General features: G+C 47.2%; 1 protein-coding gene and 1 long non-coding RNA gene across 2 annotated transcripts; both read left to right on the top strand.

Annotated features, from left to right (window-relative positions):
• The first annotated feature begins 5,547 nt into the window (after nt 1-5,547).
• Nucleotides 5,548-6,109, top strand: LOC135973015 (uncharacterized). The gene is made up of 2 exons (XR_010589698.1): nt 5,548-5,950; nt 6,035-6,109. It is a non-coding gene; the product is annotated as an uncharacterized LOC135973015 (long non-coding RNA).
• A 13,390-nt stretch (nt 6,110-19,499) lies between these two features.
• On the top strand, nt 19,500-22,011 carry LOC135973014 (SRRM2 protein homolog rsr-2-like). Its single transcript, XM_065554211.1, has 2 exons — nt 19,500-20,395; nt 21,457-22,011. Exons 1-2 carry the CDS (start codon nt 19,855-19,857, stop codon nt 21,969-21,971), a joined length of 1,056 nt encoding a protein of 351 aa, XP_065410283.1. The 5' UTR covers nt 19,500-19,854; the 3' UTR covers nt 21,972-22,011.
• The last annotated feature ends 462 nt before the right edge of the window (nt 22,012-22,473 follow it).

Raw genomic sequence — 22,473 nt, 5'->3', positions numbered from 1 at the left:
CCAGAGCTTCGGCAGTCAGCTCTCTCCCATGCCCCAGAACCCTGTTCCCAGAGCCCAGCTGGGAATCTACTACATTAGTAGAATTGTTTTTAAAGTAGGTTTCGTTTCATGCATAGAAGAGATTTCTTTCTTTGTTAACGTTTCCCCAACAGGACAACAAACAGCATTAGAAATAACAGGCCTCCCAGACAAGAGAAAGACAACAAGCTTTGGTTTGTTTTATTTTGGCAGTAGGATTTTGGGCTCAATTCCACAAAGGTATTTAGACATTTAACTCACACTGATTTAAATGGGAGTTAGGCACCTAAATAGCTTTTAAGATCTGGGTCTTGACCCTATATTGCCCTTGCCCTCTATGCCAATGAGTAAGGGGGAGCAGAAATCCATGTGTCAGGGTTTGGGGAAGTTTAAAAGGGGGAAAAACCAGCTTCAGAACATACTATCCTTTAATCCCAGTCCCGGAAAAAAATTTCCTTGAGAATTACTCACAGTAGGAAGCACTATATCCAGTAGTAACTGTTAGCAGGATCAGGCCCAAACCTCTGCACATAAAGAACATTGACTCTGACTGCTAGCAAAGTTATTATCCTCTGCATGTTTATTTCAGCTGTATTTATTTACTGAATACAATTAATTTATAAAATAAAAATTGTACCTGAATATTTTGTGCCCATGAATCCTGCACTTATTTATATAAACAGGGTACATAAACAGAGTAACTGTTGTCATGTGTTTCCATGCTCAACTACGTAGTTCATACACACAAGTGTAGGATATGCAGTAGGTGCTGTTGTAGGGCAGGTATACCCCATCAGGGGGACTGTCCTTGGATGTTGGGCCACCCTTCAGCACAGAGCAGCATGGCCCAGTGGCCAGAGCCAATAGGTCTTCACTTTGACACAGGGCAGGGCGGTATGGCCTAGGGGCTGAAGTCAATAGGACTGCCCTTCTAAGCGGGGCAGTATGGCCTAGTGGCCAGGCAGGGGGTGTCACCCAGGGGTGGGTTGGTGGCTGGAGTAGGGGGACCCAGGTCCTTCCTACTGCACTGGGTCCCAGCCCAGGGCTCTGTAAGCAGTGAGTGTATCCGCCACTGGGTCAGCAGGGATCCTTCCGAAACACAGACTCTGTTCCCAGTTCCACAATTGGATCAATGTCTAGTTCCCATGGGCTACTTCCTACCCATTCTTCCTGTGCTGTTGTCCACAGGTCCTCTGGATCCTTGGAGTCATTGGCTGGCGAAGTTCCCAATAACTCCTTTCCCTTGTGGGCTTCTACGGGCAGCCGGGTATTCACCTAGTTCTCGGCACACCTGGCCTCCATGGTCTCAGGCTCTGACAACCCCAGGTAGGAGCCCGCAACACATGTCCTCTCTCCTCTGCAATCAGCCCAGACTTAGCTGGGCTGCTCCCTTTTATACTGTGGTTCCAGCTGGAGCATGCCCAGCAGGGGCGAGGGGGTGTGACTTCCTCAGTCCACAGTATGGGGTTAAACCCCTTCCTGTCCAATGCAGGGCAGGGATACCCTTCACAGTGCCTATACAAAACTTGCAGGGTCAACAGGCACATTTATTTGCAAATTTGGCCCTGATGCTTCTGATTAACCTTAAAGCAACGTCTAAAAGGATAACAGTTCTGACATTAAAATATTGGTATTCCCAGAAGTCATGAATTTACCCTTTTCTTAAACCAGGTATTAAGGTATTCTATATAGACTCACGTAGTACAGATTTATAGAACGATGATAACATAGCTAGATGCTTTTTTTAATCTCTGCCACAGGGATTCTGCGGATGTATTTTTCTCCCAGCACATCTTGGATTACTGAGAATAATTTTACTGCTTTTAGATTGCTTACCTGAGAGAAAACTGCTGAGACATAATGCTGGAACTTCCTGCTTGCCCTATTGTGTGGTTTTGGTCTATTTTACTGAGGCAGCTGTACAGATTTTTCTGTGCAGTGACACATATTCCACTCTGAGGTTATCGTTTTAGACACTGCTTTAAGGTTAATCAGAAGCATCAAAGTACCCTGTGTTCTATCAATGTCGCATCTCAGAATGCAATTGCTGCTATTGCCAGGACTAGCACATTTCTGTTGTGACAAGAAAGAGCCAGAAGGCAATGAGGAAGGATGGGATGCTGGTAAAATTAATACCTTTTAAATGAAACTCACTCTGCCCTATGGTATTCTGGATTTAAATTTGACTAAACAGTGGGGCTGGCTATGAGATCTAGGGTATGTCTACACTACGAGAGTAGTTCGATTTTACTTAAAGCGAATTTGTGGAACCAATATTACAAAGTCAAATGTGTGTATCCACACTAAGGACAGTAATTCGACTTTGTGAGTCCACACTAACAGGGCAAGCATCGACATTGGAAGCAGTGCACTGTGGGCAGTTATCCCACAGTTCCCGCCGTCCCCACTGCCCATTGGAATTCTGGGTCGAGCCCCCAATGCCTGCTGGGGCAAAAAATGTGTCGAGGGTGGTTTTGGGTAACTGTCGTCATTCAACCGTCACTCCCGCCCTCCCTCCGTGAAAGCACCGGCGGGCAATCAGTACGTGCACTTTTCTGGTGATTGACAGCGCGGACGCCACAGCACTGCGAGCATGAAGCCTGCTGCGATCATCGCTGCAGTTATGGCTGTTGTCAACACCTCGCACCTTATCATCCACCTTTTTCAGAGGCAGATGCTGAGAAATCGGGCGAGGAGGCTACGGCAGCGTGGTGAGGACATTAAGTCTGAGAGGGGCACAGACTTCTTACAAAGCATGGGACCCCGCACCGTGGAGCATGGTGGCAATGGGTCATGTTGATGCTGTGGAACAGCGATTCTGGGCCTGGGAAACAAGCACGAACTGGTGGGACCGCATAGTGCTGCAGGTCTGGGATGAATCACACTGGCTGCAAAACTTTCGGATGCGTAAGGGAACTTTCCTGGAACTTTGTGAGTTGCTGTCCCCTGCCCTGAAGCGTAAGGACACCCGGATGCGAGCAGCCTTGACTGTCCAGAAGCGAGTGGCCATAGCCCTCTGGAAGCTTGCAACGCCAGACAGCTACTGGTCAGTCGCGAATCACTTTGGAGTGGGCAAATCTACCGTGGGGGTTGCTGTGATGCAAGTAGCCAACGCAATCGTTGAGCTACTGCTCTCAAAGGTAGTGACCCTGGGAAACGTGCAGGTGATCATAGATGGCTTCGCTGTGATGGGATTCCCAAACTGCGGTGGGGCTATAGATGGAACTCACATCCCTATCCTGGGACCGGCGCACCAGGCCAGCCAGTACATTAACCGAAAGGGCTACTTTTCAATGGTGCTGCAAGCACTGGTGGACCATAGGGGACGTTTTACCAACATCAATGTCAGATGGCCGGGCAAGGTTCACGATGCTCGCGTTTTCAGGAACTCTGGTCCGTTTAGATGGCTGCAGGAAGGTATTTACTTCCCAGACCACAAAATAACTGTTGGGGATGTGGAGATGCCTATAGTGATCCTCGGGGACCCAGCCTACCCGCTAATGCCCTGGCTCACGAAGCCCTATACAGCCGCCCTGGACAGTGAAAAAGAACTCTTCAACTACCGTCTGAGCAAGTGCAGAATGGTGGTGGAGTGTGCTTTTGGACGTCTGAAGGGGAGATGGAGAAGCTTACTGACTCGCTCTGATCTCAGCGAAACCAATATCCCCATTGTTATTGCAGCTTGCTGTGTGCTCCACAATCTCTGTGAGAGCCAGGGGGAGACGTTTATGGCGGGGTGGGAGGTTGAGGCAAATCGCCTGGCTGCTGATTACGCCCAGCCAGACAGCCAGGCAATTAGAAGAGCCCAGCGGGACGTGCTGTGCATCCAGGAAGCTTTGAAAGCTAGGTTCCAGAGTGAGCAGGGTAACCTGTGATTATTAAGTTTGTTTAAACAGAAGCTGAACCTGCCCCCGTTTCTTTACCCAGTTAATGTTGACTATCCTCTCCAGTTACCAACCCCCTTCCTCCCCTTCCAACACACCTTTAAAAATAAAATAAATGAAACTTTGTTCATTAACACCGTTTTCTTTATTAAGAATTCCGTGGTAAAGTGTTGAAACTGGGACGCAGACTGTGGTGGGGAGCGGGTGTAGTGATGGAAAGGACGCTTCTAAACTCGAGGAATGACAGGCTCCTGCTCCTAAAGCGGTCCGCAGTGGTGGACTGGTTGTTTCAACGGAGCCTGCCACCCCTCCTTTTCGGGACTCTGTGTGTGGGGGCTATGTGACTTTGTGGGGGGGAGGGCGGTTACAGATCCCCTGCTGCATGGCTCTGTCATCCAGGCTAAGGACAGCTGCATAAGATCTGTAACCACCCTCCCCCGCCACAAACTCACATAGCCCCCCCGCACAGAACATGAAAACCACCTCCCAGACTGACCAGGGTGCCTAGTAACTGCAATGTGTGTGTGACCTTCTGTTGAACCTGACCCCGTGTCTGTACCCTGGTAAAGGTGACTGTCCTCTCCAATTACCAGCCCCCTTCTCCCCCTTCAAACACACTCTCCTCTAAAAGAACATGACGGAAACAGTAATTAACAGAAACTTATTTTTTATTAACAACTACAAAGTTAGGGGATGAAACTGGGACGGGGGCTTGGGTGAGGTGCTTTTGGAGTGAAGGAAAGGACTTATCAAATCTTTGGGAATGAGAGCCTTCTGTTACTTAAGCAGTCTGCAGGGGTGGAGTGACTGTTTTCACGGCCCCTGCCGCCCCTCCTTCTTGGGACTTTGGGTGAGGAGGGGATGGGACTTTGTGGCGGGGGAGGGCAGTTAGAGAGAGAATGCAGCGGGGCTCTGTCCTCCTGCCTCCGGTCCTGCAGAACATCTACAAGGCGCTGGAGCATGTCCGTTTGCTCACTCATTAGTCCAAGCAGCATTTGAGTTGCCTGCTGGTCTTCCTGCCGCCACCTGTCCTCCCGTTCGCTGTGTGATCGCTGGTATTGTGACATGTTCTCCCTCCACTGGGTCTGCTGTGCCGCCTCGGCTCGGGAGCAGCCCATAAGTTCTGAGAACATCTCGTCCCGTGTCCTTCTCTTTCGTCACCTGATCTGCCCCAGCCTCTGGGAGGGGGATGCCGGGGTAGCTCAGGAGACACTTGCAGCTGTGGGATGGGAAAAAGGGAGTGAATTCCTCAGAAAGATACAGTTTTGCGAACAATGAATATAGTCTCTCTCTGTGAACAAGACCATGCACAACACCCATCACATGCGCACTCAGTACAAGGTCAAATTTTCGGCCTTCCCATTGAGTGCCTGGGGTCTTGCTGTACAGATCACACAAGCGGGGCCGGACAACGGAATTCAGCTAGCAGGCGGACATGGTAAGCCGTAGACTTTTGGCTGCTTAAAGCTTAATTTATAGCAGTGCCCTCCTTTCACGTTCCAAGCAATGATCCTAGCGTTGGCCAGTTCCTGCTGCCGGCAATCCGGCCAGCATGAACTCTGCCCCTGTCCCACCCCCGTTGCGGCTGTGCCCAGGAAAGATCCCTTCATGCTGCCCCTGTCACGTCTCTACCGCGTGGCTATAAACGACCGGTTACAGTTATGTAAAGGAACAGGCAATCAGTCCCAATACTAACATTCCCCTAATTCAAAGCAGGTCACCATGAGTGATATCACTCTGATGAGGATTTCGGAGACAGAGAAAGACCGCATGCTGCGTGAATGCCAGCAAGCACCAGGGCTGTATGCCGCCATGCTTTGCGAGGCAATGATCCCGGAGTACTTGCTGCTAGCCTGGCGCGGAAAAGTTTCCTACCATGGAGGACGCAATAAGGCCGCTCTCCCCAGGAACCTGATGCAAAGGCTTTCACAATACCTCCAGGAGACCTTCGTGGAGATGTCCCAGGAGGATTTCTGCTCTATCCCCGGACATATTGACAGAATTTTCCAGTAGCTGCACTGGAAAGGACTAAAAACTAAAGCGCCTAGGTCAAACTAATCATGAAAAACTGGACATGTTGACAAACTTTTCCAGTAGCTGCACTGGCAAGGACTAGAAACTAAAGCGCCTAGGGCAAACTAATCATGAAAAACCCATTGTTAAGATACCATTCCTATTCTGTTCAAAATAAATGTTTAAAACACTTACCTACTGATGTTTCCTCTGATTCACAGTCTGGGTTACCGCCTTGGGAAGGTTGGTAGGGGATCTCCGGAGGGTGATGAAGAGATCCTGACTGTCGGGGAAATCAGCGTTGAAAGTGCTGTCGACTGCCTCATCCTCCTCATCTCCTTCCTCATCTTCCCCGTCCGCGAACATCTCTGAGGAAACGGTCGTCGACAATACCCCATCGTCAGAGTCCACGGACAGTGGTGGGGTAGTGGTGGCGGCTGCACCTAGAATGGAATGCAGTGCCTCGTAGAAACGGCATGTCTGGGGCTGGGATCCGGAGCGTCCGTTTGACTCTTTGGTCTTCTGGTACCCTTGTCTCAGCTCCTTAATTTTCATGCGGCACTGCGTTGCATCCCGGCTGTATCCTCTCTCCGTCATGGCTTTGGAGATCTTCTCCTAGATCTTCGCATTCCGTTTTTTCGATCGCAGCTCCGAAAGCACGGACTCATCGCCCCACACAGCGATCAGATCCAAGACTTCCCAATCAGTCCATGCTGGGGCCCTCTTTCTATTCTGGGATTGCATGGTCACCTCTGCTGGAGAGCTCTGCATCGTTGCCAGTGCTGCTGAGCTCGCCACGATGTCCAAACAGGAAATGAGATTCAAACTGGCCAGACAGGAAAAGGAATTCAAATTTTCCCGGGGCTTTTCCTGTGTGGCTGGTCAGAGCATCCGAGCTCGGACTGCTGTCCAGAGCGTCAACAGAGTGGTGCACTGTGGGATAGCTCCCGGAGCTATTAGCGTCGAATTCCATCCACACCTACCATAATTCGACATGGCCATGTCGAATTTAGCGCTACTCCCCTCGTCGGGGAGGAGTACAGAAATCGATTTAAAGAGACCTCTATGTCGAAATAAATAGTTTCGTTGTGTGGACGGGTGCAGGGTTAATTCGAGTTAACGCTGCTAAATTCGACATAACCTCCTAGTGTAGACCAAGCCCTAGATTAAGACCTGGGGAGCGTAGGAATTAAAATCAGATGATGTAAAAAAAATCTACAAATTGAGGGAAATGAAGTAATCATTTCTCTCTCTGAATCCTCTATCGATTATGATTTTGACTCTGGGAAGATTTGCTGAGAAAAATGTACGATACACCCATAGAATGGACTCATGTATAAGAAAAATGGGGTTAACCGAAGGAGGCAATTACGCCTGCAGGGATACGCCTTTCATATAGTTTTCCATCACAAGTAAAATATTCCCAAATACACAATTCAGGCCTCTGGAGTATTCATGCATCAGTCATTAGCCAAGTATTTCATTCTTTTCTCTTCACCCATTTCATAAAGGCCTTCGATTACACATCTTTCTCCAGAATAAAAAAGTAGCTCAAGTAGTTGATATGGTGATCCATTGACAACAGTAAAAGTAAGAAAATGACTGTGATGCTGGTTGCTGTTTACTACGATATATGGAGTACTGCCAGTTTAGAAAGGACAAGCATGCCTTGCTGTTACACCAGTTTAAACACATATTACCCTGGAGAGAGTTCCAGTCTCCACTCAGTGTAGCTACTGGGGGAGGAGGGAGTTAAGACCGCTTTTTGGCGCCCCCAATTTTTTTTATAGCGTTCCTGGGCTGGGCTGGGCTGCCGGCGGCACGCTGACACATGCGGCTCAGACTCCCTCTCCCGGCGCAGCGGCCGCTCCACTTCTCCCGCCTCCCAGGCTTGCGGCGCCAATCAGCTGTTTGGCGCCGCAAGCCTGGGAGGGGAGGAGAATTAGAGCGGGGGCAGTGTGCTCGGGGAGGAGGCGGAGCAGAGGTGAGCTGGGGTGGGGAACTGCTGCACGGCTCCGGGGGGGGGCGCCTCAGGGCAGAGAGCTGCCGCGGGGGGGGGGGGGGGCACCTCAGGGCGGGGAGCTGCCGCAGGGCTGGTGGGGGGGGGCAGCGCAAGGTGGAAGTTTCGCCTAGGGCATGAAACTTCCTTGCACCGGCCCTGCTTAACATCTTCATTTCCTGACCTTGAGCATTGTGTGTGTATAAAGGTTACAAATCAACATATGGTTTTAAAGATAAATGTGGGCTGTACTATAGTTTGCCTAGCAGCTAATCCAAGATCCACCACTGAAGGGCAGCATGCATTAAAGCCTGCAATAAATGGAACAGCTACATCTTATTTCTGGTATTATGCATGCTAGTGATTAAAGATAAACTGGTTTTGATACCATATCTGTGCCTTTGCTCAAAGTGGGGAAATGCTTTAGAACTGCTCCGAGCTGGCAGCAGTACAGAGGGGCTGAGTGGGAGTGCAAGAAGGAGCACCGCAGAAGAGGCAGAATCTAATAATATATCAGACACATAGTTTAGCTGTTTCTTCTCTTCTGTCCAGTTCTATTTCCTTTTATTTTGCCTTTTCATTCCTTTCAATTTTGCATGATCATCTTCTTGTCTGAGTGAAAGAGAATTAAGCTTTTTTTTTAAAAAAAAAAAACATGCCGTTTCAGGAATTTGGGAGCCTGAATTCTGCTGAGGAAGAATGCTAAGTGCTCTGGGCCTGATGTTTAAAGGTCATTAGGTGCTTAAAGATGCAACTGGGATTTTCAAAAGTGCCTAGGCCCCAGCTCCTATTAAAATCAATGGAAGTTAGATGCCTAGGCACTTCTGAAAATCCCACTAGGCCCCTATCTCCACCTTTAGGCACGTAAATACTTTTAAACATATGCCACTCAGCCCTGCCAAACAGGTTTGTGTATTGACATTTGCACAGCTGCAGCCTACAAACTCCATCTTATGGGATTTTTCTGTAAATTGAAAACTTCTGATGATCTGCTGAAGCTGCAAGAGGAATACATTAATGCTTAGCACATCTTTGGGCACGGCACAAACATGAAATGGTCATAAAAACTCTCCAAAAAACAGGTAAAAAACCAAGCGCTAGCAAATGCTCTGTTGAATTTTTAAGTGCCACCTTTCATAATACAAATATTGTAATGTACACTCAATACATAGTATGTTTCACAGTCTTTCGAGCAGCAGCAGACCCTTAGCTAGTTATAGTGTGCCCATAACACTAGTAACTAGGCATTAACAGTTGCTGAGAACATTTTTAAGAAGCGGAATGTGCCTTAGGAATTTTTCAGTATAAATCCATACTTGGGAAAAATGGATCTTCTGTTTAGTTACCGAAAGCAAATATATTCTTACTTAACACAGTGGCTACCTGTGCATGCTGCATAAAACCATATAGATTATCGAGGGAATTAAACATGAGACATCTAAGGAAATTGTAGGTGTTTGCCCTATCATCATACTTGGAATCAGTTTTCAAATACACTAGGTTCAAAACTATCCTAGAAGTTAAATGGTGATTGTGCATTTAAAATATCTTAGGCCAGGTTACCAGGCAGGGTATGCTATGCCCACAGGATGAGGAAGACACTCAGGAAATACTGAACTACTGATATAAATTAAAGGAATAAGACAGAAAGGAGTCAGGATGTTTGGAAAACCTGTAACTTGCCCTGAGTGAGACTGTCTTGTCCAAGGCACTGTGCGGTAATAAAGCTAAGGAATGTTGGCAAGAAACTGAAACTATATTTCACAGCAGCCAAATATCATAGAAGACACCACTGAAGTGGATTGAGAATGCAGCGTATGTCTATTTCCCCTTTTAACCAACAGATTAACAGACAAAGAGTGAGTTTCTCTTCAAACGAAGCGAGATGACACTGAATCATCTGGAGATGGCTTTTTGTTTTTGTTTTTTGCACAATACATCAAAGATAGTCATTGCCCCTTCGACTATACTTAATGCAGTTATTCTTACTGTCTGGGTGATATTGGGCTTTGAGATGAAGGGCTAGCTTCTGCCAGCCCCTGTGCATTTGTATGGTAGAGCAGGGCAAGAGGAGCCTCTCCCCTCCGCTCTTACATCCCTGCACAGGGTCTGTCCAGAATCCCAAGGAGGGGGCATAGTATCTGCTCCCTCACTGGCCCACAAAGCAGGGAGCATACTGAGACCCTCCCTCACTCCTGCCAGTGTATCTGAGTGGCAGGGGCAAGATCTGGCCCAAAGTGTTCCCATGCTCTCAGTAATGTTCTGCTATTTAATGTTAACACATTTAGTCAATCACACAGTTTTTAAAAGTTATTTGTATAATGTCAGCAGTGTACTAGGTGCTTATGGACAGATATCCCTTTTGAACAAGGTCCTGGTCCAAAAGGCCTTATGGACAGCGGGATTTGCTCCCATTTCAGCCCTCAGTGGTCACCACCAATGAATCTGAACATGTGAAATCCCCAAGGTGGAGTTTCCCTTGATTTCAAGCAGGGCTAAGGTATAAACAGAACTGGGCCTGTCTACATTAGGGGTGAATCCTGGCCCCACTGAAGCCTACGGGAGTTTTGCCATTGACTTCAGTGGGGCCAGGATTTCACCCTAAGGGTTTGCACCTGTGCAACTACGTTGGTGGTGACCACTGAGGGCTGAAATCAGGACAAATCCCCAATGTAGACAAGAACTAAGTAGATCGAGTATGAAAAAGGGATGGGGGAGAAGGTTTGATGAAAAGCAGTTAGAGTGAGTAGTGAAAACGAGCATGCATCTCTTTGCTCCACCAGGTTTGTCTGAACTGCCTTTCAGTTTGCTCCGTTGAGTGTTCCCAGGTCTCAGTCTGATCAGTCGGCATTGATCTGCAGGGAGGTCCAGGATTAACAGGTCTTTTGACAGAGGAATAAAATGAAATGGCCGAATGAAGGAAAGCAGCCATAGCAGAAAAGGATGATCATGGTCATGATAACATGGCAACATAGCGATCTGGTGCTGGCCACTGTCAGTAACAGGATATCAGACTAGATGGACCATAGGTCTGGTCCAGTATGGCAGTTCCCATGTGCCTGTGTCACATGCTTGTTCCTTGCACTTGCTCAGATACCAGCTTTTATCTAAATCTCTGAAGTGAAGCTCAGATGATTTCTGCAGCTCACTGGTAACTGCTAATAGTTATTTTAAAGCAATTGTTTTACTTATAAACATTAAAGAACATTTAATGAAATATTCTTCACTGCACGAGGTGGCACAATATAATTGGCATATGTAAAAAATTGCTTTTGAATGGATTACAGAAAAAGAGACTTTTAGCAATTGTTACCATAAATGCGGATTTTAAATTGGTTAGACTTGAAAATAAGCCTATCATCTCAAGCTGTGATAATTGTTCTCTGTAATTTGGGTTAGGTTTCTACATGCCAGTAGATTAGCCTGATGGATTTTTGGATAATGGCCAATCCAGTGGATTAGGCACTAGTGCATTAGTCATTTAAATCTAGTTACATCTACAATTAATGGCTCAGGTTCTGCAGTTCTCAGCTAAATCAGACTCCCACTGAAATTAACAAATACAGGATCAGGTCCAGCACCTGGTCTGTAATCTCCATCCTCAAATTAAACAATTGTTGGTTTTAGTGATAAATAAACTGCATCTGAATTAACAGAATACAAGAGAGAAAAAAATCTTTGTTTGCAAAGGAGTTTGCACTGATATATTTTGATGAAGCAGTGTCATAAATTCCAATTTGCTGCTACATTTTTTGCCCTTTGACGTGCAGAATGTAGATCCCAGTAGTATATCTGATTTTTGATGAGCTCTGAAATCCATCATTAAACTATGTACTTTGACATTTCTAGATAAGGTAAACAAGTGCTATAATGGTACAAAGTTCAAAAGGATAAGTGTGTATGAAGCTAACAGACACTAGAGGGCTTTGCTTCCTCTCTAGAAAACGTCTGGCTGTTGCATTCAGAGCATTGCTGATCATATCAGGTATTACAATTGCAAATACTAAGTCACAAGTGTACTCAGTGGGAAGATTGATATTTAGAACAAAGGGTCATCTGAGAAAGGGAAAGCCTGTAAGTGACACCAGCAGTGGAGAATGGCTGGATGAGGACCAGAAGGTGCAGTGATGGCATTGCCAGCCATAGTCAGTAGGCACCACTCTGGACCATGGCAATGGAATAAGCAGAAAGGGGCGGGGAGAACTCGCTGTGTGCAGGAACACAGACTCTGTTATGGCATTACAGCGATATAAATGAAACAGAATCAGTGTCATTGTTTCCTGTGGTTGTCCAGTACCTCGGTGAAGGCCCAAATTCTGGTCCCTGTACAGAACCTGAATAAACAAGCTTGGTCAGGGAGGAATGGGATCCACCTCCCCAGATACTTGTTTGCTGCTATGCATGTTCAGAGACATGGCTACCTTTGAATCTTTGTAACTCCCACTTGTTGAGAGGGTGGGGTTTAGCTGGTGAAGACAGCAAGGTTTTGTCTCATGAGTCCCATTGACTTAATCACATGAATTCAGTTTCTAGCTTTACCCTGTATTTCCTGTGTGACCTTGAGTGTGCCACAGGATCTCTCTGTATCTCAGTTCCTATCTGAAAAATGGGGATAATAGTAGTGATCTGCGTTGGAGGGGTCCTATTGGGTTCCAGGAAGTGGGCGGACTTGTGCTAAAGGAGTTGGAGGGGTATTGCAAGAATAATTTCATTAGTGTAGAGGAGGTGCTCAGACACTACCTGTGACAAAAATAGAAAAATCTATAGCAGAGCTATGGAAAATTCTAATATTGCAACATTTATTTTAATCCCAAATCAGGGTGAAAAGCTGAAATATTTAATTTTTATTTTTCCTGATGGAAAAATTTGGTTTGGCAGAAACTGCATTTTCTGTCAGAAAATCATTCTGACCGAAAATTCCCAAACACCTCTCATCCGTAGCCAGGGAGCCATCAATCCAGCCCTATCCTCCATGGTGGCTTAAATAGGGACCCATTAACCTTTGCCTATTGAAAGCTTTTTTTCTCGAACATTTCCCACAGTGGGTAGAAACAGTAGGAGTGCTTGTGTTAACAGGGTGCTAGGGGCCTTTAACTGCCAAGTCATTTCGATCTTTTGCCCGTGGCTGCTGTGTTGCTATCTCTAGCGGAGCTGAACTGGTGGCAGTAACAGTGGCTGAGGGGCAGGGAGAAAGGCTAACGCAGGCACAATTCTACACGGAGCAGGGCATGCAGCCCCTGCATCCTGCCCCCACCCCAGCTACAATTGCATAGCTCTGCTGCTGTGTTCAAGGCCTTCCCTGCACCTACTTTTGGAGTGTACAGGTTTTGTCCTGAAGGCCTGGCCTAGAGTAGGATCTGTAGGCATGATGTTAGGACATGTTAGCTAGCCGGACCTTACAGTTCTAAAACTCTAGTCAAGACAAGACATGTTGTACAACAGCATGTGCCTAGGCTCCTGTCTTGTGCTATATTCTACACTAGACTTTTCAAACATGTCAGTTAGAACATGCTAGCTAGCACATTCTATCACCCCTTTTATCCTCATCTAGACACAGCCTTTGACTATGAAAGGTCACTCTGTAACACTCACAAACAGGACCGTCAAAGTGATTCCAAAGTATATGACAACCCACTGACCATCTGGCAGGGAAAGAGCATCATTTCCCTCTTATTTAATTCACCACATTGATAAGAGATGCAGTCGTGAAAGAAAATCTTATTGTTGTTCACAATTTGGGTCTAAAGTAGAGTGCTCTAATAACGTACAGAGTGACCTCATTGTGGCAGTGTGCTTTTATTTCATTTTCTTGTCTTTGATAAATAAGAAGGACATGTAATAAATGTAAAGGAATAAAGGAGAAGAAACTAATATTGGAGCCAAGGGAGAAGGAAAAGAAGAAACAGAAAGATTTATACAGTTAATGCGTGAATTAATCCTAGAATCAGAGATGAAGGGATCAAAGAGGACTTCTCAGGTTAACTCAAGTGAGACCCTCCGCTAAACTAATCCCCTTTAGATTATTTGTTCCCACAGTCCTTACTCTGCCAACACACACACAGAAGTTGGTGAAGCCAATATAGGATGCCAGATTGGGTCTTACTTCAGAACTCATCAAGAGGGGAGGGTCCCAGAGCCCAGGCTTCAGCCTGAGCCCAAACATCTGCACTGCAATTCTATAGTTCTGCAGCCTGAGACAGCTCACCCGGCCAGTGGCTGGTGTTTTATTGCAGTATAGACATAGCCCAAGTTCTATGATTTCCTCCTAATGAGTTAGAGCTCCTAGCTCCCCTGTTACTTTATTTTTCCTTTTTAAGGTCTCCAAATATTGGTGCTTTTTTAAAATTGCAGACAGTCAAATGCAATTCTGGCATGACTGAGTAAAGTAGCTTTCCCATATGAGGGATTCCACCTCCCCAGGGATAGCATTTGCCTGTTTAGCAGCAGTATAACATTATGAGCTGGTGCCTACTGTGACCTTGTGACGAAGCGGGACTGTTCTTAATGTTTTTTCTGAATACTGTAGGGGTGCCTCCCCTATGCATTTCTTAAGTCTCTAGGTGGTGGGATAAGGGGGGGTGATTGTTGCAGAGCAAAGGGCCAGTGTACATAAATGGCTGACACTCTGTCTCCTGGCAGCTAATGGCCTGGGCCCTTCCCCCCTGCAAGGTGATAGCTAAAGGTGTTGTAGAACAAAGGAATCAGGTGACCTCCTGGCCCGGGAAAGGTACAAAGCCCAGAAGAGGGGTGGAGGATGAGTCAGTTTGGAGCTGGCTGGGGACGAGGAGTGAAGGGCAGACGTGGTTGTCTGACTCACTGCCCCCCAAAATGGACCCGACTGAGGGGTCCTGTTCTCTGTACCTACAAGCTCTGTTTTAGACCATGTTCCTATCATCTAATAAACCTCTGTTTTTCTGGCTGGCTAAGAGTCACGTCTAACTGAAAAGTGGGGGTGCAGGACCCTCTTCCCCAGGACCACGCCTGTGTGGGCTCGCTGTGGGAAGCGCACGGAGGGGCAGAGGATGCTGAATGCTCCAAGGTCAGACCCAGGAAGATGGAAGCCATGTGAGCTTTTTGCCCTGAAGACAGTCTGCTAACAGAGAGGAGACTTCACCAGAGTCTTGACTGGCTTCGTAGGGAGCAGTTCCAGAGCATTGCCCAGGGACTCTGTGACAGACCTCAGCAGTAATGTGGTACTAGTTTGAATAATATTGAAAGCCTGCCCTTGGTATTCCTGCTGGTTAATTCTCCCGAAGTTTATGATGTCATGTTTGTTTATACAAAGTCTCACCTCGTTTATATCCACCCACTTCTAGATAATTGGTGAGTCATTCTGTAGCTCTGAGCAGTCTTCTCTGGAGTTTACCATCAATCCCAGAGTGGTATTTTCTGAGGTCCTCCTATACACACAAAGTTGCACTGGTTTAACAGAAAGCATAATATTGAACCAGTTTAGTTAAGTCAGAGCAACGTGGATACTCTTAAATCAATTTAAACCTGTGAATGTACATGGTCAAGCTAAAGTGATAAAACTAGTTTTAAACTGATATGTATGTCCCCCACAGGGGTTTGCACCAGTTTAACTAAAGGGAAGGATATGTAATAGGGTGGCCTGCCCTTTCAGGGCCAGAGGCCTGAACCCCACCAGTCCCATCCAATTATCTCTGCCCATCACTCCTGGAATGGGGTGTGGGGTTTACTTAATAGAACCAACTGGGTACAAAGGAACTGATTCCCCTACAAAGAGCTACAGGAAGCTATAGACTAAGGGGGATGTGTAGGGAGAGAAAGGGTATAGCAATAAAAGACTGCTAGTCTGCCCAGGTTAGTTGAATGGGGCTGTAGGGCAATAAAATCACAGTGTAGATGTTTTAGTTCAGGCTAGAGCTTGTGCTCTAAGACCCCATGAAATAGGAGGGTCTCAGAGCCCAGGCTCCAGCCTGAGCCGGAATGTCTGCAGTGCATTTGTATAGCCTGTGAGCTGAATCAGCTGACTCAGGCTCTGAGACTTGGTGGTAGGGATTTTTCATTGCAGTCTAGATGTACCCAGAGACAACCAGGGTGAAGCTGGATTGAGAGACTTTAACAGAGGCTTGCCAAGGCAGAGAATGGTTACTGGGAGCAAGTAGGCTCCAGCAGAGAATGCTGAGTCTTGAAGGAAAACACTCCAGGAAGAGGAAGGCCTGGGAGACCCACAGCAGGAAAGTTGGGGTGGATGGACTTAATGGAGATTTGAGAACATTATTTTGGGAACGATTTGGTTATATGAATAAAACCAGCCCCAAAGAGGGCATTGATGAACCAAAGAAGAGCTGCTTGGTAGTTTTATTGAGGAAAGCCCTGAGATGTGGGGAAATGGAAGCAGGGCTGTTGCAGCTGTCTTGGGAAGATACCAGCCCATTTACAGAGGGAAAGATTGTGTCTAGCCACACCCTCTGAATGCAGCTGGTGTGCATTTTAGGGGGTCCTCCAGATTACTAATATTCATTGATTTTTAAGGACTGAAGGGACCATTCTGATCACTTAGTCCAACCTCCTGCAATGTATCTATTGAAGAATTGAAGCCCAGTCCCTGTAGGAGACCATGAGACAGCTCCACCCAGTTGGAGGTTACATCATTAATAATTATTCACAACCTGTCAGCTATTTTTTTTACTCACAGGATATTTATTTTGCCAACTTCCATTTTTAATGTGGCAACATATAAAAGCTTTACTGAAAACAATCTGAAGCACATCTACCAAGCTCACATGTACGTAGAAGTCATTGACAGACTCTATATGTTATGGATCCATGATATTTATCCCTCAGCAGGATGTTCTCCTAAATGCTTTCATATATACATGCACATTCCTTTTCCCTTGGTTTAAAGATTTTACCTGCTATTGAAACAGAGTAGCTGGTCAGTGGATCATCTTTAAAAAAAAAAAAAATTGAAACTACATTAGCATTTTCTCTTGCATCAGGTGCCTTGGCTATTTCCAAGTTATATTCAGCAAGACTGTGAGCTATTCTTCAGTTTTTTCTCTCAGTTCTTTAGAGACTCTTGGGTTCATCTCCTCTGGCCCTACTGATCTTACAAGGTGTTCCCTTACCATCTCTTTATGGATATTGGGGTCTGCTTCTACCTTGACCTCAGACAGTAATTTACATCTATGCAAAGTCATTGTAACACAACAGCATGCTCAGAATTCTACACTCACATGGGCTGCTGCAGCTTTACTCCTACCAGTACCTGAGCTAGCTCAAATATGGCTACTCAAGCTGTAGTCATACTCCATGATTGCAGTGTAGGCATATCCATAGAAAGGTCCCCAAACTGTGGGCATGTCTGTCTAGGGGGGCATGGAGGAACATTCAGGGGGGCACAGCGGGCCTGGATCAGCCCCCACAGAGGGCAGGGAGGGAGCACCACCCAGCCCCAGCCCCACACCTGGTCCTGTCCCTAGCCTCAGTGCGGCTGCACACCCAGCCAGGGGTCCAGCTGCTGGCCACCACTGCAGCCCGGTTGCGGCCCCACCCCCAGCCTTTCTTCCTGCCCCAGACCCACCCCCAGCTGCAGCGCCATCCTCAGCCCTGTTACCCCATCCACATCCCGGAGGGCGGCCTGGCCCTGGCTAGCGGGTGGAAGGGAAGAGTGTATGTGGACAGGGCTAAGAGAGGTCACAACCCTCAAAAGTTTGGGGACCACTATCATAGAATGTAATCCCCCCATAGATGCAGCCTTCTTTTTTCAGTCTCACCAGTCCATAGCACATCTTTCAGTGTTGCCATTCCAAATCTGACAATAATCCCATCATATTGGCCCTGATGCTGAGCTCAGCGCAGCTCAGGAGTGTGTATGTGTATGAGGAGTAAGGGCAGCAGTGTAGTTTTATGACATTTTTGTGTCCTCACAATTGCTGGATTGTTCCGGTCCCCAGCATAAATTAGATTATCCCTAGGGGCTGCTGTGATTTATAGCTGCATGCCACAGCCAACTTAGAAGAGTTAAAAGTGACTGTTCTCCAGTCACATCCCTCCCCATCTCCCTCCCTAAGCCATGGATTTGTCATGCCCCTACACTGGGAGATGAGAGGAACCATAAGGCTGTTCTGCCAGCCCGACACTGCAGGGGGAATCCCGCTTACATTGGGAATATTTCCTATGGAGCGATCTGCTGGCTTTATGGCCCCTGTACATCAGCCACAGGAATCCTGGAATCAGGAACTAAGTGATTTCACATGGTAAAACTGATATTTCAACAAGTGGTCCTGAATGTTTGAAAATATGCTCAGGGTTGAAATCTCCCCATTTCCATCATCCAGCCTGGCTCTTGGCATCAACTGCCCTCCCCCACAGCAAACTCCACAATGTTAGTGCCACAAAATGCAGAGATTCAGGGGCAGAGCTATGTAGCCCTTTAGGCAGATATGCAGGCAATTTCAATTTGGTGGAAGAGGGCTGTCCTCTCATCTCTACTGCAATTGGAAGTGAATGTTCCTCCATTTTCAACGAATTTTTAAAGATCAGTCAGATACCAATTATTAGGAACAGCTTTGCCATACAGAACCACCATCGGACTCTCCTGCTAGCCTAGTGGTTTAAAGAGGCTTCACTTCTTCTCAGGGCTTGTCTACGCAGGGAAATAGCCTGCAATAGCTATTATATGGACATTCATATTCTACAGTAGGAGTGCCTTAGTGTAGTGGTGAATTAAGATAAACTGCTAAAAAGCACATTCAGTGCGAAATAAGAACATCCAACGGGGAGTTAGTGTGGAATAGCTACTGCGCTTTAAATTCACACCCTAGTTTATTTTGCAATAGCATCTCCATGTAGACAAGCTCTTAGCAACATTATTTGAAGAATCTTTTCTCTATATACGTTTCACTTCAGGCTCCCTTGGAAAGCAATTATTATCACTTTGTTTTGTTTGGCTCCAAGTTGCAGCGTAACCATATTTAATTAGCTGGGTGAAATAATTTGTTACGTTTTGGATAAGTGCAGGCTAGGGATGTAAATATTGGTTAAAAAAAGTTAATCTGTTAAACTATTAAAATTGTATCGTTTAACTGGTTAGGGTCCCACTGGCCCGGCCGGGGCTAGGGTCCCGCCTGGGCTGCAGGTCTGGGGATCCACCAGGGTTGGTGTCCGGCCTGCCCGTTTAACCTTTTACATCCCTAGTGCAGGCCTAAATAGGACTGGGGGAAAAAATCAAAGTGTCCCAGGGTTAAAGTGCTGACTCCATTTTGTGCAGGCTTTGTAACCACTTCCGCGGAAAAACCACAGCCTTGTGCAACAGGAGAAAACTGCCTGATCTTCTGTGGTATTTCCCTTTTCTGGTAGGGCCTTGACATGGTGTCTCACATCTTGACACATGGGACAGGGAATGTACATACACTGCCTAAGGAGCCATTCCATGGCTGTACAACTGTGGAAATCAGGTGTTGCTGGAACTAACCAGTACAGAACACTCTGTGTCTGTGGAGTTGTAACCATGCTGCAAAAATGCACTAAACATTTAGTCCAGAAATCTCTCACTTGGACAAGATGTGACTCTTGAATAACATAGTACTCTGGCCTGGTCTACACTATGACTTTAATTCGGATTTATCAGCTTTAATTCGAATTAACCCTGCAACCGTCCACACAACGACGCTATTTATTTCGATGTAAAGGGCCCTTTAAATCGATTTCTGTACTCCACCCCGACGAGCGGAGTAGCGCCAAAATTGATTTTAACATTTCGAATTAGGGATAGTGTGGCCGCAATTCGATGGTATTGGCCTCCGGGAGCTATCCCACAGTGCATCATTGTGACCGCTCTGGACAGCAATCTAAACTCGGATGCACTGGCCAGGTAGACAGGAAAACCCCGCGAACATTTGAATTTCATTTCCTGTTTGCCCAGCGTGGAGAGCACAGGTGACCACAGATAGCTCATCAGCACAGGTAACCATGCAGGCTGATAATCGAAAAAGAGCACCAGCATGGACCGTGAGGGAGGTACTGGATCTGATCGCTGTATGGGGAGAGGATTCAGTGCTTGCAGAACTTCGTTCTAAAAGACGAAATGCAAAAACTTTTGAAAAAATCTCCAAGGGCATGATGGAGAGAGGCCACAATAGGGACTCTGAGCAGTGCCGCGTGAAAGTCAAGGAGCTCAGGCAATCCTATCAAAAAACAAAGGAGGCAAACGGTCGCTCCGGGTCAGAGCCGCGGACATGCCGCTTCTACGCCGAGCTGCATGCAATTCTAGGGGGGGCTGCCACCACTACCCCACCTGTGATCGTGGATTCTGGGTCGGGGATAGTCTCATCAGCGACGCCTGAGGATTCTGCCGATGGGGGAGAGGAGGAGGAGGAGGAGGAGGAGGATGAGCTTGCAGAGAGCACACAGCACTCCGTTCTCCCCAACAGCCAGGATCTTTTTCTCACCCTGACTGAAGTACCCTCCCAAGCCAGTACCCAAGACTCTGACCCCATGGAAGGGACCTCAGGTGAGTTTACCTTTTAAAATATAAAACTTGTTTTAAAAGCAAACGGTTTTTAATGATTACTTTGCCTGACTTTGCATTCGCGGTCAGTTCAGCTACTGGAAAAGTCTGTTAACGTGTCTGGGGATGGAGCGGAAATCCTCCAGGGACATCTCCATGAAGCTCTCCTGGAGGTACTCCGAAAGCCTTGCCAGAAGGTTTCTTGGCAGTGCATCCTTATTCCCTCCTCCATGGTAGGACACTTGACCACGCCATGCTTGCAGCAAGTAATCTGGTATCATTGCCTGACAAAGCCTGGCAGCGTATGGTCCCGGTGTTTGCTGGCATTCAAGCAACATCCGTTCTTTATCTTGTTGTGTAATCCTCAGGAGAGTGATATCACTCCTGGTAACCTGGTTGAAATACGGGAACTTAATTAAGGGGACAGAGGTGGCCGTTCCTACTGGGCTGTTTGCCTGTGGCGGAAAATAAATCCTTCCCTGCAGTTAGCCAAGCGCAGATGGGAAATTGGGCCTGAGTTTTTCGCGTTTGGCTAGCAGGGATCTTCCCTGTTACCAGCCACGCGGTGGGGGGAGGGGTACCGTGATCATCCCAGGGAATTCATGGCGGGAGGGGGGCGGCGGCGGGGGGGGTGGTTAGTTTGGTGCCTGCAGGGATCTTCCCTGATACCAGCCACGCGGTGGGGGGGAGGGGTACAGCGATCATCCCAGAGAATTCATGGCAAGAGGGGGGGGGGGGGTTAGTTTGTTTTCTGCTGCTGCTGAATGTTAACAGAAAAACCGCAGCACTCTACAGGCTATGCTTGGTATGTGGGAAAGGAGGGCGCAGAAGCTGTAAGACAATGGCTTACCATGGCCGCATGCAAGCCGAATTCTGTTGCCCAGACCTGTGATCTCTAGCAGCAAAGCCACAGGCACTCAGCATTAAGAGGCAAAATGCGACCTTGCACAGAAATCACATGTGCTATGTAATGTGAATAGTGTTGGTCACCGTGAAAGAGTATAAGCATTGTTCTGCAAAATGTAGCTTTTTAAACAATTCTCTCTTTTTTCCCCTCCCTACAGCAGCTGCAAATTCCTCAAGCCTCCCTCCTCCATCCCGAAGGTTATCACAGATAAGGCGTCGTAAGAAGAGAACGCGAGACGAGATGTTTTCTGAAATTATGGAATCCAGCCGCAGTGACAGAGCTCATCTGAATGAGTGGAAGGAAACAGTTTCAAAGTATAGGAAAGAAGCCAGTGAACGTGAGGACAGGAGGGACCAACGTGAGGACAGGAGGGACCAACGTGAGGACAGGAGGGACGCTCGAGATGAGAGGTGGCGGCAGGAAGACCAGAGGAGGCAGGATGCAACGCTGGGGCTGCTGCGTGAGCAAACAGACATGCTCCAGCGTCTGGTGGAGCTTCAGGAACGGCTGCTGGAAAACAGACTGCCGCTTCAGCCCCTGTTCCACCCTCCACCCTCCCCATGTTCCGTATCCTCCTCACCCAGACGTGTAAGAACGCGGGGGGGGAGGCTCCGTACACCTTCCCATTCCACCCCAGTAGACAGCCCAAGCAAAAGGCTGTCATTTTTTTAACCTTTTCTTTGTGGCTTTTTCCTTCCCAGCAATCCTCCTCCCAAATATCACCCGGGTTCCCTCCCTCTTTTTCTAATCTATTAATAAAGAATATATGATTTTTAAATGATAGTGACTTTATTTGGTTTGAAAGAAAGCTGGGGGAAGGGGGAGGGTGGGTTCCTTACAGAAAATCAGTCAGTAAAGGGGGCGGGTTTTCATGAAGGAGAAACAAACAGATATTTCACACTGTAGCCTGGCCAGTCATGAAACTGGTTTTTAAAGCTTCTCTGATGCACAGCGCTTCCTGGTGTGCTCTTCTAATCGCCCTGGTGTCTGGCTGCGCGTAATCAGCAGCCAGGCGATTTGCCTCAGCCTCCCACCCCGCCATAAAGGTCTCCCCCTTACTTTCACAGAGATTGTGGAGCACACAGCAAGCAGAAATAACAATGGAGAGATTTCTTTGGCTGAGGTCAGAGCGAGTCAATAATGATCGCCAGCGACCTTTTAAACGGCCAAATGC

This window comes from Chrysemys picta, chromosome 8 (genome assembly GCF_011386835.1).
Source record: "Chrysemys picta bellii isolate R12L10 chromosome 8, ASM1138683v2, whole genome shotgun sequence".
NCBI lineage: Eukaryota > Metazoa > Chordata > Testudines > Emydidae > Chrysemys > Chrysemys picta.
Note: the sequence above shows the minus strand (reverse complement) of the source record. Positions and strands in the feature narration are given on the sequence as shown.